This window comes from Bufo bufo, chromosome 1 (assembly GCF_905171765.1).
Source record: "Bufo bufo chromosome 1, aBufBuf1.1, whole genome shotgun sequence".
Taxonomy (NCBI): Eukaryota; Metazoa; Chordata; class Amphibia; order Anura; family Bufonidae; genus Bufo; species Bufo bufo.
The window spans coordinates 754,097,341-754,119,415 of NC_053389.1; the positions used below are offsets into that span (position 1 = coordinate 754,097,341).

General features: G+C 46.0%; 2 protein-coding genes across 6 annotated transcripts in view; one reads left to right on the plus strand and one right to left on the minus strand.

Annotated features, from left to right (window-relative positions):
• The window catches only part of CNNM3 (cyclin and CBS domain divalent metal cation transport mediator 3), a 33,557-nt gene extending 30,336 nt beyond the window's left edge, over positions 1 to 3,221 (plus strand). For 3 of the 5 annotated variants that reach the window (XM_040414502.1, XM_040414505.1, XM_040414501.1), the window contains one exon: positions 2,780 to 3,221. Coding sequence is in view for 1 of the 5 variants with exons in the window: in XM_040414501.1 (XP_040270435.1) it covers positions 2,780 to 2,847 (68 nt within the window). In the remaining 4 variants the exon portion in view is untranslated. Of the gene's footprint in view, positions 1 to 921; positions 959 to 2,779 lie in introns of all 5 variants that reach the window. The other 2 variants (XM_040414503.1, XM_040414506.1) reach the window with 1 other exon arrangement.
• A 142-nt stretch (positions 3,222 to 3,363) lies between these two features.
• Positions 3,364 to 17,439, minus strand: ANKRD39 (ankyrin repeat domain 39). Its single transcript, XM_040414507.1, has 4 exons — positions 17,259 to 17,439; positions 11,076 to 11,179; positions 7,339 to 7,542; positions 3,364 to 3,749 (listed from the first exon to the last, which is right to left on the minus strand). Exons 1-4 carry the CDS (start codon positions 17,383 to 17,385, stop codon positions 3,612 to 3,614), a joined length of 573 nt encoding a protein of 190 aa, XP_040270441.1. The 5' UTR covers positions 17,386 to 17,439; the 3' UTR covers positions 3,364 to 3,611.
• Positions 17,440 to 22,075: the final 4,636 nt, after the last annotated feature.

Sequence of the window (22,075 nt, forward strand, 5' to 3'; positions counted from 1 at the left end):
TCGCCGAGCTCACTAGCTAAGACGGTGCAGCAATTTATTCCCTCCCCCTCCTGCTTTAATTAGCCGCACATTCATTTGCGGGTGGTTTCAGTGGCGGCCGTGTCATAGGAGGGCGGGACTCCCTCCTTCTCCACTGTCTGGCTGTAGAGAACATAGCTCTCTTATAAGAGGAGATACTAGGCTGCGCAGCCTAGTATCGCAATAACGCAAATCCCGGTACTGAATTGATACAGGCACTAAAGTATCGATTGGGTATCGAAATTTCGATACCCGATGCAACCCTAGCAGGGACACACCCCTAACTGGTAAAAAACCAGTTGGACTCTATTGCAGGCTGCTGACTGTTGATTCATAACTTCTAGTAAGAAAAATAGAGGAATGGCACAACACAGAGTTACAATAAATGATGCTGCAGAATCTTTATTATATGAAGAATGCAATTAGTTACTAAAACAGCCGTGTCAGGTGCTCTTTAAAGCTATGGTGCTCTAGAAGTGATCTGAATTCTGGCAGGCTGTTCCGGCAGTGAATAGCCTGCAGGAATTCACCGCATCCAGGAGGAATGCCTGCCGGCCCCATTCATTATAATGGGGTCCGCCGGATATCCGTCTGCTACACGCTGCGGTTTGCGTCTGGCCGATTCCCGGCATTCACACTGCAGGTGTAAAACTAGCCTAATTCACTCCCAGGGTTCTGATCTCGAAGAAAAATATGCTTTTAGCCTAAAAGGTATAATAAGTGCTGTCATAGCTCTGAGAATCTGTGGTGCACACCTCTCTAGTCTGCTGGCTGCTGCTTCTCTGTGCTCCGGGTCTTCAGAGTATCCCTTTCGCTCTTTGCCACATTCATCATTTCTATGGCACTTATATTTGCACAAAAGAAGAAAAAATGTTTTTGCTATATTATTACTGTCGTTTTCAGCAGCATGATTGACCGTGGATAAAGATCTGTTTGTCAGGTAGGTTACACTATTTTCTGCATAAGAAGAAGGAGCAGCCTAGAGCCATGTGAAAAGTAACAGAAGATGCAGTGTGACCATCCTGAGACCACTAAATGACCTCGATAGACCGGAGCAGCTGGTTTACAATAAATGTGGCCTATTCATGAGGAATAAGATTGTGTAATGTTCTTATGTTTCTAGTCACAGATACATTGGGCATATATATATTTTTAAATGGATGTCTTTTCTACAGCCTTCTGCTGAAGTGAACATGAGATGATCTGTAAATTACAGTTTAAAGGGGGCGAGTAACTGCTTCTTCCCATTGAAGTAAATGGGACGGTGGAGCTGTAACTACACTGTGTTTTGAGGGTATGCTCACGGGGTTTTTTTTTAATAAAGGTTTTCCACACCAAAATCCTCAGTTAAAAAAAGGGCTGGACTGCAGATAGGGAAAGTCCAACACCCAGGCTCTTCTTCTGAGAAGCCATGCGGTTTGTGGTTTAGCATTGTCTTGCTAAAATTTGCAAGGTCTTCCATGTTCGAGATGTTGTCTGGCTGGAGCATATATACTGTTCAGCCTTGACAGTGCCTTCCCACACCTGTAAGCTGCCCGTACCATCAGAGATGCAAGCTTTTGAATGGATACCAAGCTGGACGGTCCCTCTCCTCTTGAGTCTGTAGGACGCAGCATCCATGGTTTCCAAAAAAAATAAAAATCTAACATTTTGATTCATCAGACCACAGAAAAGTTTACCATTTTGCCTTAGTCCCCCTCAGGGGTGTTTTGAGATTTTTATATTGATGATCTGGCCTCAGTATAGGTCATCGGTATCTGATAGATGGGGGTCTGACACCTGTGAGCACAGCAGCCGTCTCTCAGCCCAATTGACAACACGTTCATCGATCACATGGCTTAGGAGCAGAGCGGAGTGTGATACCGAGCACAGCCGCTATACAATTTACAGAGCTGTACTTGGTAAGCTGTGAGAAGGCCGCGCTACTCATAGGAGCACCAGTGCCTCCTCTAACAGCTGATCAGCCAAAACCCACGTGGGTTTCTCCAGATTTCTGAATGTTTCGATGATATTATGTATAGATGGTGGGATATTCAAAGCCTTCACAATTTTACATTCAGGAGCATTTTTCTGAAACTTCCACGATTTTTATTAGTACCACTTACTCTTCCAGCCGTTTGTCGCCCCTGTCCCAACTTTTTTAAAGCGTTGCTGCCATCTAGATCTAAATGAGTTAATATTTTTCATGAAATGGTAAAATGTCTCACTTTCAACATTTGATAAGTGTTTTATGATCTTCGCTGAATAAAAAAAAATAATGAGTCTATGAGATTTGCAGATCAAGTCTTTTGGGGTGCAATAATACCCAAAATTTTACCATCCACCCCTGACAGGTTCAAAAACCGCATAAGAAAGGCACATGTGAAACACCGGCATAAGGGCTCATGCACGCAAAAGTATTTTGTCCGCATCTGATCCGCAAAAGCTGCGGACAGCACCACATCCATAAGTCCATTCCGTCACATCCTGTTCTTGTCCATTTTATGGACAAGGATAAGACTGTTCTATAGAGGCCAAGACGTTCTGCTAAATGCACACAGCCATTATCCGTATTTAGCGGGACCGCAAAACAGGCTACGGTCATGTGCATGATCCCTAAGATGAAGGTTAGTTTTTGTGTGCACGTTGTTGGGAAAGGTCCAGGCTTAGTGTGTTCGTATACAGAACGCTCATTAACTGCACTGCTTGCAAATTATCTTCTCCGCTGTGATATGAATGTGTCAAGACGTGGAGATACTTAACTGTATTTTTCACTTTACAGAAACAAAGAAAGATGCTGGAAGGCCGAGTGCTGAAATGGAGAGGAGAGCAGAGGGCTTATCACCCTAAACCACCATTACCTCACCAGAGAAGCCTGGGATGAACCTTACCTAGAGACTCCTTAGTGGAGTGGATAGTGTCTTACCTGTGCCACGTTATTCTTCTACAATGAACAGTACTTTGTGAAGAAAGCATTAATGTCGTAGATTTCCCTGGCAGGTCACAGGGACATCGCCTTCTCCGTCCCTGGAGTAGTTGTACATAGTGTTAGAACACTTCTCCTGTGGAGGGTGAGCCTGAAGATTGTGAAGGTGTAGGGTATAATAATAAGTTAGAGGATTTATAGACGAGATATGTTATAGGTTTATTTTGTATTAAGCTAATTAGGGACTGGGGTATGGAAATTGGAAGCATTTATGACAATGAAATCAATTTATCCTTAAGATCTGTAATGTGTGGTGACTAGAACAGGATTTCTTCTTCCCCCTCCGACAACATCCGCACCAGTACAAGTATGGTATATATCTCGTCTGCGCAAACATCCACGTCGTTTCACTGCGTCATCTGATAAAGCTGGAGAATGGTTTGTGATGGTCACTGAACATAATACGGACCCTGAAGTCTCGGGGTGGGTTCACATGGAGGATTTCAGTCGGCGACAAAATCCTCAGCATATCTCGCGGCAGAAACTGCTGCACGGTTCTGGGGTTTTTGCAGCGGCCATTGAATGAGCTCCGGGAACAGCTTTGTGAGGGGTCCTCGCCAACAACGGACCTGTACATTTTTGGCACAGTCAAACTGCGATGTCCAAAATCCTACGTCTGAACATACTCTCAAGATGAAAACACATCGGCAATACCGGATGGAGCCAGGTCTGCAGCTGTGTGTCCTCTGCAGTCCTTTAAATCCAGGAGACCTTTACAGTGACGTAGAAGAAAGAGAGACAACTCCCGGTGACCACCTTCTGCTGCCTGTCCAAGAAACAGCACACGTAAGCAAGGACTAGCATGGAAATCCACACAATACTTGCGACAAGCATTAGAGAACTAGAGGTCCTGCCACCCTCTAAAGACGTCTTTTTAGTAATAATTTAATTCCCCATTAAAGTTGAGACCTGTGGAGGGCAGCATACTTACCTTCTCCCAGCTGCTCGGGCCACTGTGCGCCAGTCCCTGCTTGTCCGTTCCTTAAGTTGGCAAGTGTGGTAGATGCCTGAGGAGTCCAGGGATACTCAAGTGTTTCAAAGCTGGGCAACCCCCTGGGGCAGATTTTTCTCATTATAAGGGTTGATTCAGACATCCGTAGTTCAGGGTCCGCATTGATTTCAATTGGGCTGCAAAAGATGCGGACATCACACCATGTGCTGTCCGCATCCATAGTTTTGTTCTGCCACCCCGCAAAAATACAGCATGTCCTATTTTTGCAGACAAGAATAGGCATTTCTATAATAGGGCTGGCCATGTGCGGTCAGCAAAATGCGAAACGCACACGGCCGGTATCCGTGTTTTGTGAACGTCTGAATGGACCCATATAATTATGAGTAAATTCACAGCTGTGTGTTAGTTACTATTCCATCCCTACACAGTCCGACACTGGTCACACTAAGGTTATTACCACATGGCGCAGTCCTGTCACATTTGTGAGGCAGCCACGTTGCGTTTGAGTACCACGTGGCTGTACGGCCATACAGGGCTTTAAGCTAATGAAGACTGCACTGGTTGGTCTATTGTTAATGACAGTGCTGGCCATTAACCCCTAAACACAAAAAGCTGTACATGTACGACATTATGCACCAGCAATTGTATGGAGCAGGCTGCTATGGTGAGCCCGCTTCATACCCCAGCTATATTATACAGCTGGCACCCGGCTACAATGACAGGGAACAGTGATCTTGCTAAACCCAGTCATTAACCCTTCAGATGCTGCAATGAGCGTTGATCTCAGCATCTGTGGAGTTAGGCGGAGGGATGCGGCTCCCTCTGCCTTCTGATCTGAGCCCCTGCCGTGAAATGGTGGGGCTCCGATTGGTTACCATGGCAGCCTGGATTCTGCTCAAGCCTGCTATGGTAAGCTCCCTGCTGCTCTGTCCAGGAGGCACAGCTCAGCAAGGAGCGCATCAGAATGTCATTCTATTAGGGTGACTAGGACAAGGGATCAAAAGATCCCAGGTTCTAGCCGCTGTAAAAAAAAAAAAAAAAACGTTATGACTGACAATATGGCAATGCAAAGAAAATTGATTTATTTTTTTTTGACGTAAAATTGGCATTGCCGTAATCGTATTGAGCTGCAGAATTAGGACAACATGTCATATTTTGCTCACAGTGAACACGATTATGTCAAAACCCCAAAAACCTTTTCTTTCCTGTTTTCCAATACAAGGCATGGTAAATGGCTGCATTAAAAAATGCATCTTGTCCCACAAAAAATAAGCCCTCATATGGCTACGTGAACGGAAAAATAAAAAATAAAGTTACTGGTATTGGAACGTGGGGAGGAAATATCAAAAATGTAAAACTTCAAAAAATAGGCCCAGTCTTTAAGGGGTTAACACTGGCAACAGACTAAGGCTACTTTCACACTACCGTTTTTTCGGATCCGTCATGGATCTGCAAAAACGCTTCAGTTACCATAATACAACCGCATGCATCCGTCATGAACGGATCCGGTTGTATTATGTCTTCTATAGCCATGACAGATCCCTCATGAACACCATTGAAAGTCAATGGGGGACGGATCCGTTTTCTATTGTGTCAGAAAACGGATCCGTCCCCATTGACTTACATTGTGTGTCAGGACGGATCCGTCTCATATCGCGGACAGAAAAACGCAACCTCCAGAGCGGAATGGTGACAGAACGGAAGTAAACTGATGCCTTCTGAGCGGATCCTTTTCCATTCAGAATGAATTAGGGCAAAACTGATCTGTTTTGGACCGCTGGTGAGAGCCCTGAACGGATGTCAAACGGAAAGCCAAAACGCTAGTGTGAAAGTCACCTAAACTGTACGGTCTTCATTTGCTTAACTGGAGCCCTCTGCGGCTGTAAGGTACAGCTGTGTCGTCATACCCTTACTGGACAACCCTACTAGTTACACCAAGTTGTCAATATATTCATAAATTGTTACTTCATGAAGAAAAAGAAAGAAAAAAAAAAAAGTTAATGGAGAGAAAAAAAAAGTCACAGCTATGTTGCAATTATAATTTTAAAAAACAAAACGGCACAAAAACAAATATATGTTTACGTATATACACTAATTGACAAAAAAATTAGGGGATCTCAAACCCGAGCCAAAACGAATCAGTTTTGTCCCCATTCATTGTCAAAGGGGACAAAACTGATCAGGATGCTTTCTGTTTTATTGCATTATTATTTTTTTTTGCTGCAGGCTACGGTTTTGTGTCCGGTCTGCAAAACAGAACACACCAGATCTGACCTGAAAAATCAAGGGTACTTTAACACTAGCGTTGCTGGAGCCGGCAGGCAGTTCCGTCTGTATGCAAACGGGTGCCATTTGTAGCAGGATCCGGACGCGGATCCGTCTCACAAATGTATTGCAATACCGTATCCGTCTCTCCAGTTGTCATCTGGAAAAACGGATCTGGTATTTATTTTTTTCACATTTTTAAAAGGTCTGCACATGCGAAGACCGCAAAACCAGATTCGTTTTTCTGGACCACTTAGGGCCGGATCAGGCATTAATGCATTTCAATGTAAAATAATGCCAGATCCGGCATTCCAGCAAGTGTTCCGGAATTTTGGACGGAGAAAATATCGCAGCACGCTGCGGTATTTTCTCCGTCCAAATACCGTACAGTGACTGAACTGAAGACATCCTGATGCACACTGAATGGAATAGAATTGCTTTACAAAAAGACTCTCAAAGGCCAGTTTTGGGCAGTGTGCATCTCGGCGAGAGATTGTTGACTACTAGACATGCATCCATGATGAATCTAGGTTCAGTTTGGGATCAGACAATGGTCAGGTTCAAATATAGAGGCCTCAAGGCGAGCTTTTTAATCCTGCCTTTGCTGTGAAGTGACACATTGCCACAACTGCTGGTGTGAAGATCCATTCCATAAGACAGTCTGTGTCCCCTAGTAGTCGTATGAGGGACACCAACAGCTCTGCGATATGTGCAGGACATCCTGCGGCCACATGCGTTCTCTCTCATGGCAGGGCTTCCGACTGGATTAATGCTCGCCCACACACCGCTAACACTGATTGCAACAATTCCTTGGCTGCCCGGTCACCAGTTTTTGCCAATCAAGTATTTATGGGACTAGTGGGAACCCCACTTTCGGCAACCTAGGAGTGTGTGGCTCTACAGGTGCAGCTGTAACATCTGTGGGCAAATGTGCCACCGGATACCATACAGAACCTGTATACCTCCATGTCCAGCCGTATCCAGAGGCGAGCAACAGGCAGTTTTGTCCTTTTGCTCCAATACTGTAATCACTTACCGATATCATTACATTCACACAGAGAAAGTTTAATTCAATTCTAACAAAAAAAAAATTATATATAAATGTGTCATTAGGTTTTTTCCATTTTTCATCACTTGCCTTGTGCAGCACAGTCCTCCTGTCCGAGTCTATCTTCGTGGGGTCAGCGCCATTCTCCAGTAACAGCTGGACTACTTGGAGGTGTCCACAGTATGCGGCACGGTGCAGAGCCGTACTGCCCCCATGTGTCTGCGAATTACTGTCAGCCCCGCTCTCCAAAAGAAATCTGCACACTGACAAGTGACCGTGCCGACTGCTATAGTGCTAAAGGAGAGACCAGGAACAGAAAACGTCATGGTAGAAAGCGCTAGTGGCGAGTTAGAGACAGTAATGGAGCGCTCACTGCAAGCAGGTGGCCTTATACATAACCTAGAGAGCAGTTCACTTGGTTTTTTTTCTTCCCAAAATCTGGTTGAAATTTGTCAGGAATAAAAGGGGGGGATTCGTGAGGGGAACTTGTGAGTTTTGCAGGATTCTGTGTTGCCATAATTGACACCAAAGTTCTTCAAATGTTTGATAAATTTGGCGTATCTTTCAGCCTGGCTTATGCAAGGGAACGTGTGCGGCCTGTGCTGCGGACCACAAATGCAATGCATCGGCCGTGTGCCCACCATTCACTTGAATGGGTCCGCGATCCACAAGATTCAGTCCGGACCGCAAAAAAAAAAAAATATATAGAACACATTCGATTTTTTTTGCAATGCGGAGGCACGGAGAGAAATCCCATGGAAGCGCTCCGTATCTTGCTGACGCATTCAAGTGAAGGCTGCAATACGGGCCACACACACACACACGTTTGAGTGCATTGGCCCTAACACTTCTGTCTTGAGAAGTTACTCCACTGAGATTTTTATTTTTAAAAAGGTAGCAGTTGATAAATCTGGAGGTGAAACTCATTAATAGGTGAAATTTTCCACTTACTTTCCAGAACTTGAGTGAGTGGTGAAAAAAAAAAAGTTGCCAAACATTTGCAAAAACAAGCCCCAAAAAGTTGCAAAGCCCTATTTTGGTGCTTTTTTGAAGCCAGAATTCTGGAGTGCGGGACGTCATATGTTCCTACAAAGAGTACAAAAGCAGAGCACCTGCATGTGTGTATTCATGTGCAATGCACCATCATGTCCCCATTGTCATCAAATATGAAAAATTTTTTAGGGGGGGAGGGGGTTAAAGGGGGTCCGACTCCCAGCAGCAAGCAAAATGGGAACAGCTCTGCAGTAACCAACTTCAACCACTACACAGTGGATGGAGCCGCTTGTTAACAGATGATTGGCAGGGGTGCTAGGATAGGTCATTAGTTTTAAAGAGGACCTTTCACCAGAATAAAACCTCTAAACTGACTATACAGACATGTAGAGCGGCGCCCAGGGATCCCCCTGCACTTACTGTTATCCCCGGGCGCCGCTCCGTTCTCCGGTTATAGCCTCCGGTATCTTCATAGTTAGGCTCCACCCAGGGGAACCTGCCGGCGTCTTATTCTTCCATGCTGTAGCGCTGGCCAATCTCAGGCTATGAGCTGAGCGCTGCGATTGGCCAGTGCTACAGCATAGGAGAAAGAGACGGCGTCAGGTTCCCCTGGGTGGAGCCTAACTATGAAGATACCGGAGGCTATACCGGGAGAACGGAGCGGCGCCCGGGGATAACAGTAGGTGCAGGGAGATCCCTGGGCGCCGCTCTACACGTCTGTATAGTCAGTTTAGAGGTTTTATTCTGGTGAAAGGTCCTCTTTAAAATCCTGGAGAACCCCTTTAGGGCACCTTCACACGCGGCAGAAAATTCTGCGACTGAAAATCAGTTCCGTTGATTTAAATCGGGCAGCAAGCACATGGATTTCTGCAAGCTCCATTAGGCCCCTCTCAGACGAGCGAGTGTCTCGCTCAGACTCGCAGTGCAGCACCCGGCCTGACCTTCCAGCACTGCTGGGGTCACATAGCATTATATTGATTTATGACGCTATGTAACCCTTACAGTTCTGGAATGTATAGAATAACACTGACAGCATTAGGTCAGTGTCATCCAATACATTCTAGAACTATAAGGCCCTTTTCACATGAGCAAGTTTTCCGCGCGGGTACAATGCATGACTTGAACGCATAGCACCTGCACTGAATCCTGCCCCATTCATTTCAATTGGTCTGTGTACATTATTTTTTTTTTTCACGCATCAGTTTTACGTTGCGTGAAAAACACAGCATGTTCTATATTCTGCGTTTTTTCACGCAGCCCTGGCTCCATAGAAGTGAATGGGGCTTTAGTGAAAAAAGCATCGCATCCGGAAACAAGTGCGAATGCAATGCGTTTTTCACTAATGGTTTCTAAGGCTACTTTCACACTAGCGTTCGGAGCGGATCCGTCTGATGTTTCATCAGACGGATCCGCTCCTTTAATGCAGACGTTCGCATCCGTTCAGAACGGATCCGTCTGCATTAAAACTTAGAAAATTTTCTAAGTATGAAAGTAGCCTGAGCGGATCCGTTCAGACTTTACATTGTAAGTCAATGGGGAACGGATCCGCTTGAAGATTGAGCCATATGGTGTCATCTTCAAGCGGATCCGTCCCCATTGACTTACATTGTAAGTCTGGACGGATCCGCTCGCCTCCGCACGGCCAGGCGGACACCCGAACGCTGCAAGCAGCCATTTATTTAATGTGTTTTAGAGACTTTGAAACCCACTTAAAATAAAATTTAAAAAAAGTTTTAAAAAGTGTCTAGAAAAGAAGGCTAAAAAAAAGGAGAGAAAAGTGTCTAAAGCTAGTTTCACACAAGCGCTCGTACGATCCCTGCCGGATCTCTTTGTATCCGGCATCGCAGGAAGCTACAGGGTTGCTGTCCAGCCCCATTAACTATAATAGGGATCTGCAGAGATCTGGCTGCAACATGGCAAATATGCAGAAAATCGACGGACAAAAAACGCTGCACTGTTCCCTGCCGGATGCACAAGCGCTAGTGTGAAACTAGCCCAACATGTCTGACCGTAATAATAAATCTGAGAATATAACATTACTGACTGCAATTGTTATTAATCCGAATTTCCTTCCCGTTACTTGTGTGTTGGTGGACACATTTTCACAGGTTGCACAGAGGATGGCTTCAAATATCCGCAATACATGTGTTTTCACCTATTTTTTTTCTTTAGTATTTGTAGGCCAAAACCAGCGGTGAAACAGAGGATGTCTAATGGAAAGACGTGCAATTTCCCCTCCTGGTTTTAGCTTTAAAAACTGACCAAAATATTAAAGTGTGAACGAGGCCCAAGGATACTTTCACACTTGTGGCAGAGGATTCCGGCAGGCAGTGCCGTCGCCGGGACTGCCTGCCGGATCTGGCAATCTGGACGCAAACTGATGGCATTTGTCCGACTGATCTGGATGCGGATCCGTGTGACAAATGCATTGAAATACCGGATCCGCCTCTCCGGTGTCATTTGGAAAAACGGATCCGGTATTAATTTTTTTGCATTTTTAAAAGGTCTGCGTTTTGCCGGAACACTTAATGCCGGATCCGGCACTAATACACTTCAATGTAAATTAATGCCGGATCCGGCAAGTGTTCGGGATTTTTGGCCGGAGAGAAAACTGCAGCATGCTGCGGTATTTTCTCTGTCCAAAAAAACGTAAGAGGGACTGAACTGAAGACATCCTGAACGGATTTCTCTCCATTCAGAAGGCATTAGGATAAAACTAATCAGTTTTTTTCCGGTATTGAGCCCCTAGGACGGAACTCAATACCGGAAAACAAAAACGCTAGTGTGAAAGTACCCTAAAACACATGGTACAGAAAATGGACAGTCTCACTCACCAGAGCTGTGTAGCCAAAATTATCAGCCAGGTTGGGATCAGTGCCCTTCTCAATAAAGCGCTGCACTCTCCTCAGGTCTCCATCCATAGCAGCCGACCATATACCTGTAATCAGACCGCACAACAACCTCAAACGTATCTATCAGATTCATGTCTGACAATTTAGTGCAGGGCTGGCCAACCTGCGGCTCTCCAGCTGTTGTAAAACTACAACTCCCACCATTCCCTGCTGTAGGCTGATAGCTGTAGGCAGACTGGGCATGCTGGGAGTTGTAGTTTTGCAACAGCTGGAGAGCCGCAGGTTGGCCAGCCCTGATTTAGTGTATCCGTTCTCCAATTTTGCCCAACGGCTGGGGACCCATTCATTTCAATGGGGCCTCCAAAGACGCGGACAGAACACGGTGTGCTGTCCGCATCGGTACTTCTGTTCCGTCGCCCTGCAAAAAAGATAGAGCAATTGCGGACAAGAATAGTAATTTCTATCAGAGGGCTGGCCGTTCTGTAAAATGCAGAACGCACACGGACGGTATCCGTGTTTTGCGGATCGCAAGAAACAGATACGGTCGTCTGAATGAGACATTTCTAGCGTCTCTACAATTCGTCTCTCATCATAGGACACACACAGTATAAAATGATGGTAAAGAACTGCTGGGAGTCTGTGGAAAGACCCGAACCATGAGAGTGAAGAGGCCATGGCCCGGCCTGTGGACAACGCCTTTAAGAAGGTGTTGTATTGATGGGACAAGTGATAAATGTCGGATTGCTGGAGGGCTGACCGCTGGGATCCTCACCTATACCAAGAGCGGTGGGTCCTCAAGTCCCCCCTTTGAATGCAGCAGTGGTGTGCATGTCAGTCCCCCCGCTCCACTCTCCTCTATGGTGGGACTGGGCGTTCTACAGAAGTGAATGGACGGACCTGCATTACCGCTCGGGGACCTCCATTATCATGATTGCTGGGGGCCCCAGGGGTCAGACTCAAACACTGGATTTAAAAACTGTTGCAAATTTTAAGTTCTCAGCACGACAATTTGTTCTACAGGATTAGGGTCCATTCACACGTCCATAGTGTATTGCGGATCCGCAATACACCCGGCCGGCACCCCCATAGAACTGCCTATTCTTGTCCGCAATTGCGGACAAGAATAGGACATGTTCTATTTTTCTCGGGGCATCCATTCCTGCCCCATTGAGAATGAATAGGTCCGCACCCGTTCCAGATATTGCGGAACGGATGCGGACCCATTCCACGGACGTGTGAATAGACCCTAAGGCGACATGCACACGACACGGACATTTTTAACCGACGTTTATTTCACCGATGCCTTTCTGAGTCAAAAGTTAAAAATGGACCCATTCAATTGTATGGGGGCTGTCTGTCATTGAAAAACAGACAAGATAGAACATGTTCTATTTTTTTACGTCCGTTTTTTCACTGACAGTCAAAAAAACTGCCATGTGGATAACCCCGCATAGACGACCATTGGTCTTAAAACGGACGTGTGATGGGCGTTAAAAAAAAAAAAAAAAAAATGTACATCACATGTCCGTTTTTTCACTGTCGTGTGCATGTAGCCTTTAAAACTGTGGATTTTACCCTTTGCAATGCACAAGGAGAAATCTGCACGTAAAGGTTTCCATCGTGTGTGGACGCATCCTTACAGAGCAGCTCACAACAGTATCTTCAGACTTGCCAAAATCAGTTATTGACCTGTGGTGCCGATTTGAAATCCTCACCATATCAATTTAGGCCTCATGCACACGACCACTGCAGTCAGCAAATGACGGATCCGAAAAACACACTGGCCATGAGTATCCCGCCGTATTGTACTAAAAACACAACAGGGGGGGGGGGTATATCAGACGTTTTACATCTCCTCTGTGGTGTTAGAAAGTCACTAATTTGGCGCATTCCATTTTTGCACAAACATTTGCAATTTTTTGGGGGTTTGTTACGCTGCACTTCATTTTATTTTTTGCGCTACTTGCTTATATAACACCAACATATTCCGCAGCACGTTACAGATATCATTATCATAACGCTGTCCCCAGTAGAGCTCACAATCTAAGGCCTCATGCACACGACAGTGTTTTTTCACTGTCAGTGATTTGGCTTCAGTGGTCCGTGTCCGATTTTGCTTTAGTTGTGTTTCCTTGTGTCTTCCTTTTTTTTTTGTCCGCTAAACTGTGAAAAATGACGGAACGGACGCGGATGCACACAACGGTCGTGTGCATGAGGCCTAAGTTCTCTATCCGTATGTCTCTGCAGTGTGGGAAGAAACCGGAGGAAACCCACGCAAACACAGGGAGGACCTACAAACTCCATGCAGCGCACCAGTGCTAACCACTGGGCCACCATGCTGCCCATTAACTGGGGGTGGGTGGATCTTAGAGAGGGGCAAGGCCTCCCGCCGCCCAGTACATTTACTATAAATTGACTCCAGAAACTGGAGTTCATTATAATTCAGCTCTACACAAGCTCAGAGTTGGTGTAGATTTGGCTGTCTGGTGCACATAGGGCCAGAGATGACCCTAATTTAGGAAAAGGCCTTCAATGGGGGCAGGGCTCCAGATGGCAACCAAAACGGTCGCCAATGCGACTTAAAATTACTAAATGGCGACAAGACTTTGTAGTCTTGTCGCCATTTGCGCCTAGACCCTCCGCTGCTCTACCGCTTTCACACACTAATAACTGACATGGCACGCGCTGCTGTCAGCGCGTGCCATGTTCTCCTCAACAGCACAGGGGAGAAGGAGGCGGCCCCTCCCCCTGTACTGCTGCCGCCACCAATGGGCTGATAGAAGCGAGGAGGAGGGGAGGGGCTGTGGCCACTGCGCCACCAATGAATATCGTTTATGCTTAATACAAACGCAGGCTGCGGGTGCCGGCCATATCCCATACCCAGCCTCTATAACTGCGCGCTGCGATCCGCCGCTATTAACCCCTCAGATGCCGGCACCCATGCGGTTTGTATTAAGCATAAACTATATTCATTGGTGGCGCAGTGCACCGAACCCCCCCAACCCCAGTATTATAAAGCAGAATCATTGGTGGCGCTGAGTTCCGTCCTAGGGGCTCAAATCCGGAAAAGAACTGATCAGTTTTATCCTAATGCATTCTGAATGGAGAGAAATCTGTTCAGGATGCATCAGTTCAGTCTTTTTGACTGATCAGGCTTTTCAGAAAACCGTAGCATGTTGTATTTTTACCTCCGGCCAAAAATCCGGAACACTTTGACTGAACGCCAGATCCGGCCTTTTTCCTCATTGACTTGCATTAGCACCGTGTGTTCCGTCAAAACGGATCCGGCTTTTGCATGTTAAACCCGAAAAATGTGAAAAAAAAGTCCATAAATGGCGGATCCGTTTTTTCCAATGCATTTTTTCATTGTGATCAAAATCCTGATCAGGATTCAAATGTAATCAGTTTTCACACGTTTTTCCAGATCAAGCGGGCAGTTCCGTTGACGGAATTGAATGCCGGAATTCAAACAACGCTAGTGTGAAAGTAGCCTTAAATCACCCCCTTGCCCAATTTTACATATAAAATATATAAACAATAAAAAAATTACATATCGCCACGCCCCGAAAAAGTGCGAACTATTAAAATATTTATATTTAAAAATATCTCCTATGCGGTGAATGCTGTAACAAAAAAATAAATAAAATAAATTGCAATTTGCCAGTTTTTAGTCACCTTGTCCCGACAAAAATTAGGTTCCATAAAATCTGGAATGCACGCGGCTTTTTTGGTGTTTTATTTTTTTCACGTGGTATCGAGTATCGCAATACTTTTTAATGGTATCGAAATAGAGTCAAAATTCTAAATTTTGGTATCGTGACAACCCTAAGGGCTCTTTCACACTTGCGCTTTTGTTTTCCGGCATAGAGTTCCGTCGTCGGGGCTCTATGCCGGAAAAATCCTGATCAGGATTATCCTAATGCATTCTGAATGGAGAGAAATCCGTTCAGGATGCATCAGGATGTCTTCAGTTCAGGACCGGAACGTCTTTTGGCCGGAGAAAATATCGCAGCATGCTGCGCTTTTTGCTCCGGTCAAAAATCCTGAACACTTGCCGCATCTACGGATCCGGAATAATAGCCCATTGAAATGTATTATTCCGGATCCGTCCTAACATCTTCAGTTGTTACGACGCAACGGAAGTTGCGCCTGCGCCAGGAAGTAGGAAGGAAATGGCTGGCGCGAAAAGAGACTGATCCGGAAATCCTGAAGCCAACATCAACGTTTTTTTTCCGGATCAGTCGTACGGATCCGGCCCCATACCGGATCCGTACGTCGGATCCGGAAAAAAAAACGTTGATGTTGGCTTCAGGATTTCCAGATCAGTCTCTTACCAAAAAAAGCCGGAAAGACGCATCCGGAAAGAAAAAAATTATGCGTTCTTACGCGTTTTTCCGGATCCGGCGTGTAATTCCGGCAAATGGAGTACACGACGGATCCGGACAACGCAAGTGTGAAAGAGCCCTAAGACATGTAAGACGTGTGTTTTTTTTTTTTTTTATTATACCGTAATTATATGTTATTTTAAATTTGGCAACTAAATTTTTCAGGTTAGGAGCCAATGGCTCCTTGATATTTTTTTTAGTCTGGAGCCCTGGGGGGCCTTTCTACCAGACCCCCCACCTCTCCGGTCCAGCAGAGTTAAGCATACTTACCTGCACCCAGGTTCCGGCTACCCCAGTCCCCGCTCATAAACTTCCAGTTTGACGGGGATCACATATGCTAATGCAGCCAAAAACTAGCAGCAGCGGTGATGCGTTTCCCCATGCATCACATGACATGTGGGCGGCACATCACCACTGCAGCCAGTCATTGGCTGCATTAGCATATGTGACCCCATCACACCCGACGTTTACAAGAGGGGACTGAAGCATTTCAAGGGCAGCGGGGGACCGAAGGGGTCAGAACCTGGGAGCAGGTAAGTACACTTCCCTCTGCGGGTCCAGTCAGGTGGGTGAGGGAGAGAGTCTGGCAGAAAGGCAGTTTTTGATATTTGCCAAAAAAACAACATGAATCCTGGTGTATGAAACGCCAGGCTTGATAAATTTCCCCCAAATTCGCAATCATGGGCAGTTAGGCTACTTTCACACTAGCGTTTTTTGCGGATCCGTCCTGGATCTGCAAAAACGCTTCCGTTACAATAATACAACCGCATGCATCCGTCATGGATGGATCCGGTCGTATTATGTCTTCTATAGCCATGACAGATCCGTCTTGAGCACCATTAAGAGTCAATGGGGGACGGATCCGTTTTCTATTGTGTCAGAGAAAACGGATCCTTCCCCATTGACTTACATTGTGTGTCTCGCTCCGCATCCCAGGACAGACAGAAAAACGCTGCAGGCAGTATTTTGGTGTCCGCCTCCAGAGCGGAATGGAGACGGATCGGAGCCAAACTGATGCATTCTGAGCGGATCCTTTTCCATTCAGAATGCATTAAGGGCAAAACTGATCCATTTTGGACCATTTTTGAGAGCCCATAACGGATCTCACAAACGGAAAGCCAAAACGCCAGTGTGAAAGTAGCCCAACATGATACTTGTCCATGACAAGGCGGCCTTCAGGTCAGTGCTTCTCCATTGTCCTGCTCCATCACATGATGGACACCAATGGCACTCCATGGTCTAGAACGAAGTCCATAAGGTTTTCGTCACATGCTGCCATTTTCTGACCCCATCTGTGATGGAGGTGCCCACAGCGAGGTCTACAGATGCAGATTGATCATAAGCTAGACCCGGTGGAACCCACTGACCATATGGAGCTTCCAACACAGATGTGAATCTCATCGGGGGCATGTCCTTTAAATGGGTCCTCTGAGGCGGAGACTAACCAATGGTCAGGGGGCTGGGCATTGTGCAAGAGGTTAGAGGGCCCCATGTCCAGCGTTGGGCGCTTGTCTCTGCCACTTCCGTGCTGACCTCTTGTGACCCGGGCCAATGACTGGCCTCAGCACCGAACCCTGAGCAAACAGGCTAGTCCATGTACCATTCCCAGTCCCCTGACCACTGGTTTCCAGTCAGAGAACCCGTTTAATGTTAAATAAACAGAGCTTGTGAAATCCCCGTTTTTGGATGACTACTAGCATGCTAGGGGTCTGTCTGTGCATGCTGGGGATTGTAGTGCAATGGGAAAGCCACAGGACGGTGCATGTATGTGGTGGGTTACCTCTCTGGAAGTCCATCTCCTGCACCGTCTCCCGCACTCCCGGGGTCGCTCCCGTGCAGCACACGTCACACCCCCCGGGTCCCTTCCCCTCTTCATGGTGACAGGAGCCGCCATCGCCGGCCTTCATGGCACTGACTTCTATATGAAACGCACTAAGCCGCCATATCTCCCGACCCACGGGTGCCGGGCAGCCGACCAATCAGCGGAGCAGAAGCCTCAGCCAATCACACCACGATTACAAGCTTTTCCTGCATTGCCTACAAACTGCCAGCAGATGGCGAACTAATAACAGTTTTTAATTGATAATAAAGTCTCGAATAAGTTACATCATTATTATTATTTAAAAAAAATAAAAATAAACATTTTTTTGTTAAATATTTTTTTTAGTTCCATAAGAAGTGAAATACCTTCGTATGATGGCCTCTATTGCTGTGGTATTCCCAACTTGTCCACCAGGTGGCGCTGTGACCGGGTTCTGCAGCCGTTGTATGTCTGTGGTCCCTGCAGAGTTTTCTGGGAAGTTTGGCCTCAGTTCAGACAACTGCAGAGGCGGACTGGGAACTTAAAGTGGCCCTGGAAAAAATACTGAAAGTGGCCCTGTGTTCTAGTCCGGTCGATTGATTGAAGGCAGGGCCAGCAATACCATATCTTGGCACATTATACCACCCCAAGAGAGCCAAATACCACAGTCCATCATAAATTACTGCCAGCAGCACAAAATACATCCCCAAATACTTCTACTGGCCGGCTATGAGAAGGGCTCAGGCGGCCCTTTGGCCATCGGCCCACCAGGAAATTTCCCTGTAAGGTCTATGGCCAATCTGCCTTTGGACAGCTGTGATACAGATTATAAGAGCTAAATCACTGACTGTCTACCGGGTCTAGGCCTTATATGCAGGGATTATCTTTAGGGTCCAGTCACATGTCCGTATCCGTTCTGCAATTTTGTGGAACAGGTGCGGACCCATTTATTTTCAATGGGGCCAGAATGTGCTGTCCGCATCCGCATTTGCGGATCCGCACTTCCAGATCCGCACTTCCGTTCTGCAAAAAACGTAAATAGAACATCCTATTCTTGTCCGCAATTGCGGACAAGAAAAGGCATTTTCTATGAGAGTGCCGGCGATGTGCGGTCTGCAAAATGCGGAACACACATTGCAGGTGTCCGTGTTTTGTGGATTCTCAAAACACATACGGACGTGGGAATGGACCCTTACTTCTCTTACTAGACATTTATGGTTACTAATGTAATTAATATACAGGGTGGTCCACAAAAAAGTAGCCCACCCCCCCAGCGATAGTACGACCAGATGAATGAGCAGGTGGATTTTTTTTAATAGTTTTTATAATACCCATAAGTCACAAAAGATGCAGAAAGTGGTCCCCGTTTCCATCGATACATCTGGGCAGGTTGGATGATGGTGGCTGAGGCTGCTTGTGATGTTCTCCTTGTGTTCCTCCAGGGGATATGGATTGTTAGAGGGCATTTTCTGGTTTAAATTTCCCCACAGATAAAAAATCGCATGTGGACAACTCTGGGGAACGTGGTGGAGAATGGATATTTTCAGCGGACCAGTACCTTGTATTCTTTGAATTTCCGTGACCTGATAAATGAAACCAAGCTTCGTCTGTCATGAATTCCAGCAATGGGTCCAAATGTCTGTCAGCCATCATCGTCATTTCCGCGTTCAGCTTTGTCACGCTCTTTCAGTTCCTGCGCACGCGTTATTCGGTTTCAGGTTCAGAGATTTCACCACAGACGTCTGAGACAGTCTTCAAGTTGGTTTTTGGGGGCTACTTGCAATCGGCTGCTGAATTTCATGTGCAACTTCAGTCGTCTTAATCGATGGAGGCCTCGGTTTATTCATGTTTGCAGCATAGCCAGTTTGATGCCATTTTCGAACCTGACTCTGGATACGACGTTCAACTGGTGGTTTTGTTCCTTACTTGTCAGCGAAGGTCTCTTGCGTTTCCTTAGTCAGTCTGCTTCGCACATCGCCTTCCGCAATCTGACACTGCAGGCCAGTTTTATTAAACTGAATAATAAATCACTCTTTGTTGCCTATAGCAACCAATCAGAGCTCAGCTTTCAGTTCCTACAGGCCTCTGATTGGTTGCTATGGACAACTAAGACTGATTTACTATTAGACAGTCTGATCTGGAGATCTTGGAGACTCTAACATACTCCATAGCACTTTACAGAGATTTCCATCACTAATTATCCCCAGTGGGGATTCCGATCTAAATTCCAAATAAGGCTGAGTTCCCACTTCAGTTATTTGGTCGGTTATTTCCATCAGTTAGGGCTCATGCACACGACTGCATGCCCTCTGAGACATATGTCCGTGAGCGGCATTGATCTCTGAGTAGGCTCCACTACTGGTTTTGGCTCACAATAAGCCTCTTGCACACAAACGTATTGGTTCCGTTCCGTGCATTGGGGGACTGCAACTTGCAGTCCCCAATACATGGGCAACGTCCGTGCGGCGGCCAAGACGGATTTAGACCCATTCAACTTGAATGGGTCCATGATCCGTCCGTTCCGCAAAAAGATAGAACAAGTTCTAATTTTTTGCGGAACGGAAGCACGGATCGGAACCCCACGGAAGCACTCCGTAGTGCTTCCATGGGGTTCCGTTCCATGCTTCCGTTCCACACAGCATCTCCGTATTTGCGTACCCATTCAAGTGAGTCTGCAAATCCGGAGATGCGGTGTGGAACGGAAGCACTACAAGGCCAGTGCCCCGTGTATTGCGGAACTGCCGTATGCGGCCCACAATACGGCCACGGGAGCACAACGGCTGTGTGCAAGAGGCCTAAGGGCTCATTCAGACGACCGTATTTTCAGTCCACATAGATTCTGCAATTTTGCAGATCGGATAGGAAACCCATTGATTTCAACGGGGTCGCAAAAGATGCGGACAGCACACTGTGTGCTGTCCACATCCATACTTCCGTTCCGTGGCCCCTCAAAAAGATAGAGCAATTGCGGACAAGAATAGGCATTTCTATGACACGACTGGCCGTGTGCAAAACGCGATAAGCACGCGGCTGGTATCCATGTTTTGCGGACCACAAAACACATACAGTTGTCTGAATCAGACCTAGGTGTGAACTCAGCCATAACCTATCACTATGTTTTTGGAGTGTAGGAGGAAACGCAGGCAAACACGGAGAGAGCATACAAACTCCACGTTGTCCTCGGTTGGATTTAACCCCTTAGTGATCTGCCTATTTTGAGCCTTTGTGAGCAAGGAATTTTTTTTTTTCATTTTTCCATCGTAACATTCCAAGACCTAGATTTTTTAAAAGTATTTTTCATCAAAGTAGTTGTGTGAGGGCTTGATTTTTGTGGGACAAGTTGTAGTTTTTAATGGCACTATTCTGGGGTACATATAACTCCATTAACATTTATAAAAAAAATTGGAGGGGGTGGAAAAAAAACTGAATATGCACCATTGACTTTTTACAAAACAATTTTAAGTTTTGCACTGTTCACTAGCGGCATAAATAACAGGTTACTATCCTCAGTAAGGCTACTTCCACATCTGCGTTTTTGCATTCCCAGTAATCTGCACCTGCATTGCCGCTGTGGCCTGCTGGATCCCTATTCACTATAATGGGATCTGTTAGGTGTCCGACGAGAATGCAGTTTTTCTGCTGAAAAAAAAACAAAAACTTTGCATGGAGTGGGGGATTTTTGACAGAAAGTGACTTTGATGCTGGAAACCCATTATAGTGAATGCTTTCAAAAATGGAAGAGTTAGGCCACTTGCAGACGAGCGTGTCCGGATTAGGTCCGGATGCGTGGCGTCTGCGATCAGGGAAAATCGTGCGAGAAGGTACGCAATTGCAGTCAGTTTTGACTGTAATTGCGTTCCGATGTTCAGTTTTTATCGCGCGGGTGCAATGCGTTTTGCACACGCATGATAAAAAACTGACTGTGGTACCCAGACCCGAACCCGGACTTCTTCACTGAAGTTCGGGTTTGGGATCGGTGTTCTGTATATTTTATTATTTTCCATAACATGGTTATAATGGAAAATAATAGCATTCTTTAATTCAGAATGCTAAGTAAAAGGTGGGGTTAAAAATAAAATAAAATGTAACTCATCTCATCCACGTGGTGAGCGCTGTGACGTCAGTGCAGGTCCTGCTGAATGAAGATAGAAGAACCTTCTATCTTCATTCAGCAGGACCTGCGCTGACGTCACCGCGCTCACCATGTGGTGAGTGCGATGACGTCACTGAAAATCCTTTTCCAGCCAGGTCCTGCATTTTATTTTATTTTTAACCCTTACTTAGCATTCTGAATTAAAGAATGCTATTATTTTCCATTATAACCATGTAAATGGGATCCCAGGTAACTCATCCCTCGTCTCCTTAGCAACCATGACTGAAAATCGCATTGCATCCGCACTTGCTTGCGATTTTCACGCATCCCCATTCATTTCTATGGGGCCTGCGTTGCGTAGAACCCCCCCCCCCCCCCCCCCCCCCACCGCAGAATATATACTGCCTGTCCAAAAAAAGTTGCCACCTGGATTTAACTAAGCAAATAGTTATGAGCCTCCTATTGGATAATTACTGCATGGGCGATTATCTTTCAGCTGGCAACAGGTTATTTAACCCCAACTGGTGCGATGAGTTGCTTCTCATTTCTTAAACAACAATGTCGAAAGACACATCTCGTGGTCGTGGAAAAGATGTTAGTCTGTTTGAGAAGGGTCAAATCATTGGCCATTGGCATGCATCAAGCAGAGAAAACATCTAAGGAGATTGCAGAAACTACTAAAATTGGGTTAAGAACTGTCCAA

Excerpts from the sequence above, each read along its gene's own strand:
- ANKRD39 (XM_040414507.1), bottom strand. The coding sequence starts at position 17,385 with ATGAAGGCCGGCGATGGCGGCTCCTGTCACCATGAAGAGGGGAAGGGA. Across the intron at positions 11,180-17,258 it reads GGAGATGGACTTCCAGAGAG|GTATATGGTCGGCTGCTATG; the intron begins GTAACCCACCAC and ends GTCTGATTACAG. Across the intron at positions 7,543-11,075 it reads ATTTTGGCTACACAGCTCTG|CACTATAGCAGTCGGCACGG; the intron begins GTGAGTGAGACT and ends TCTCTCCTTTAG.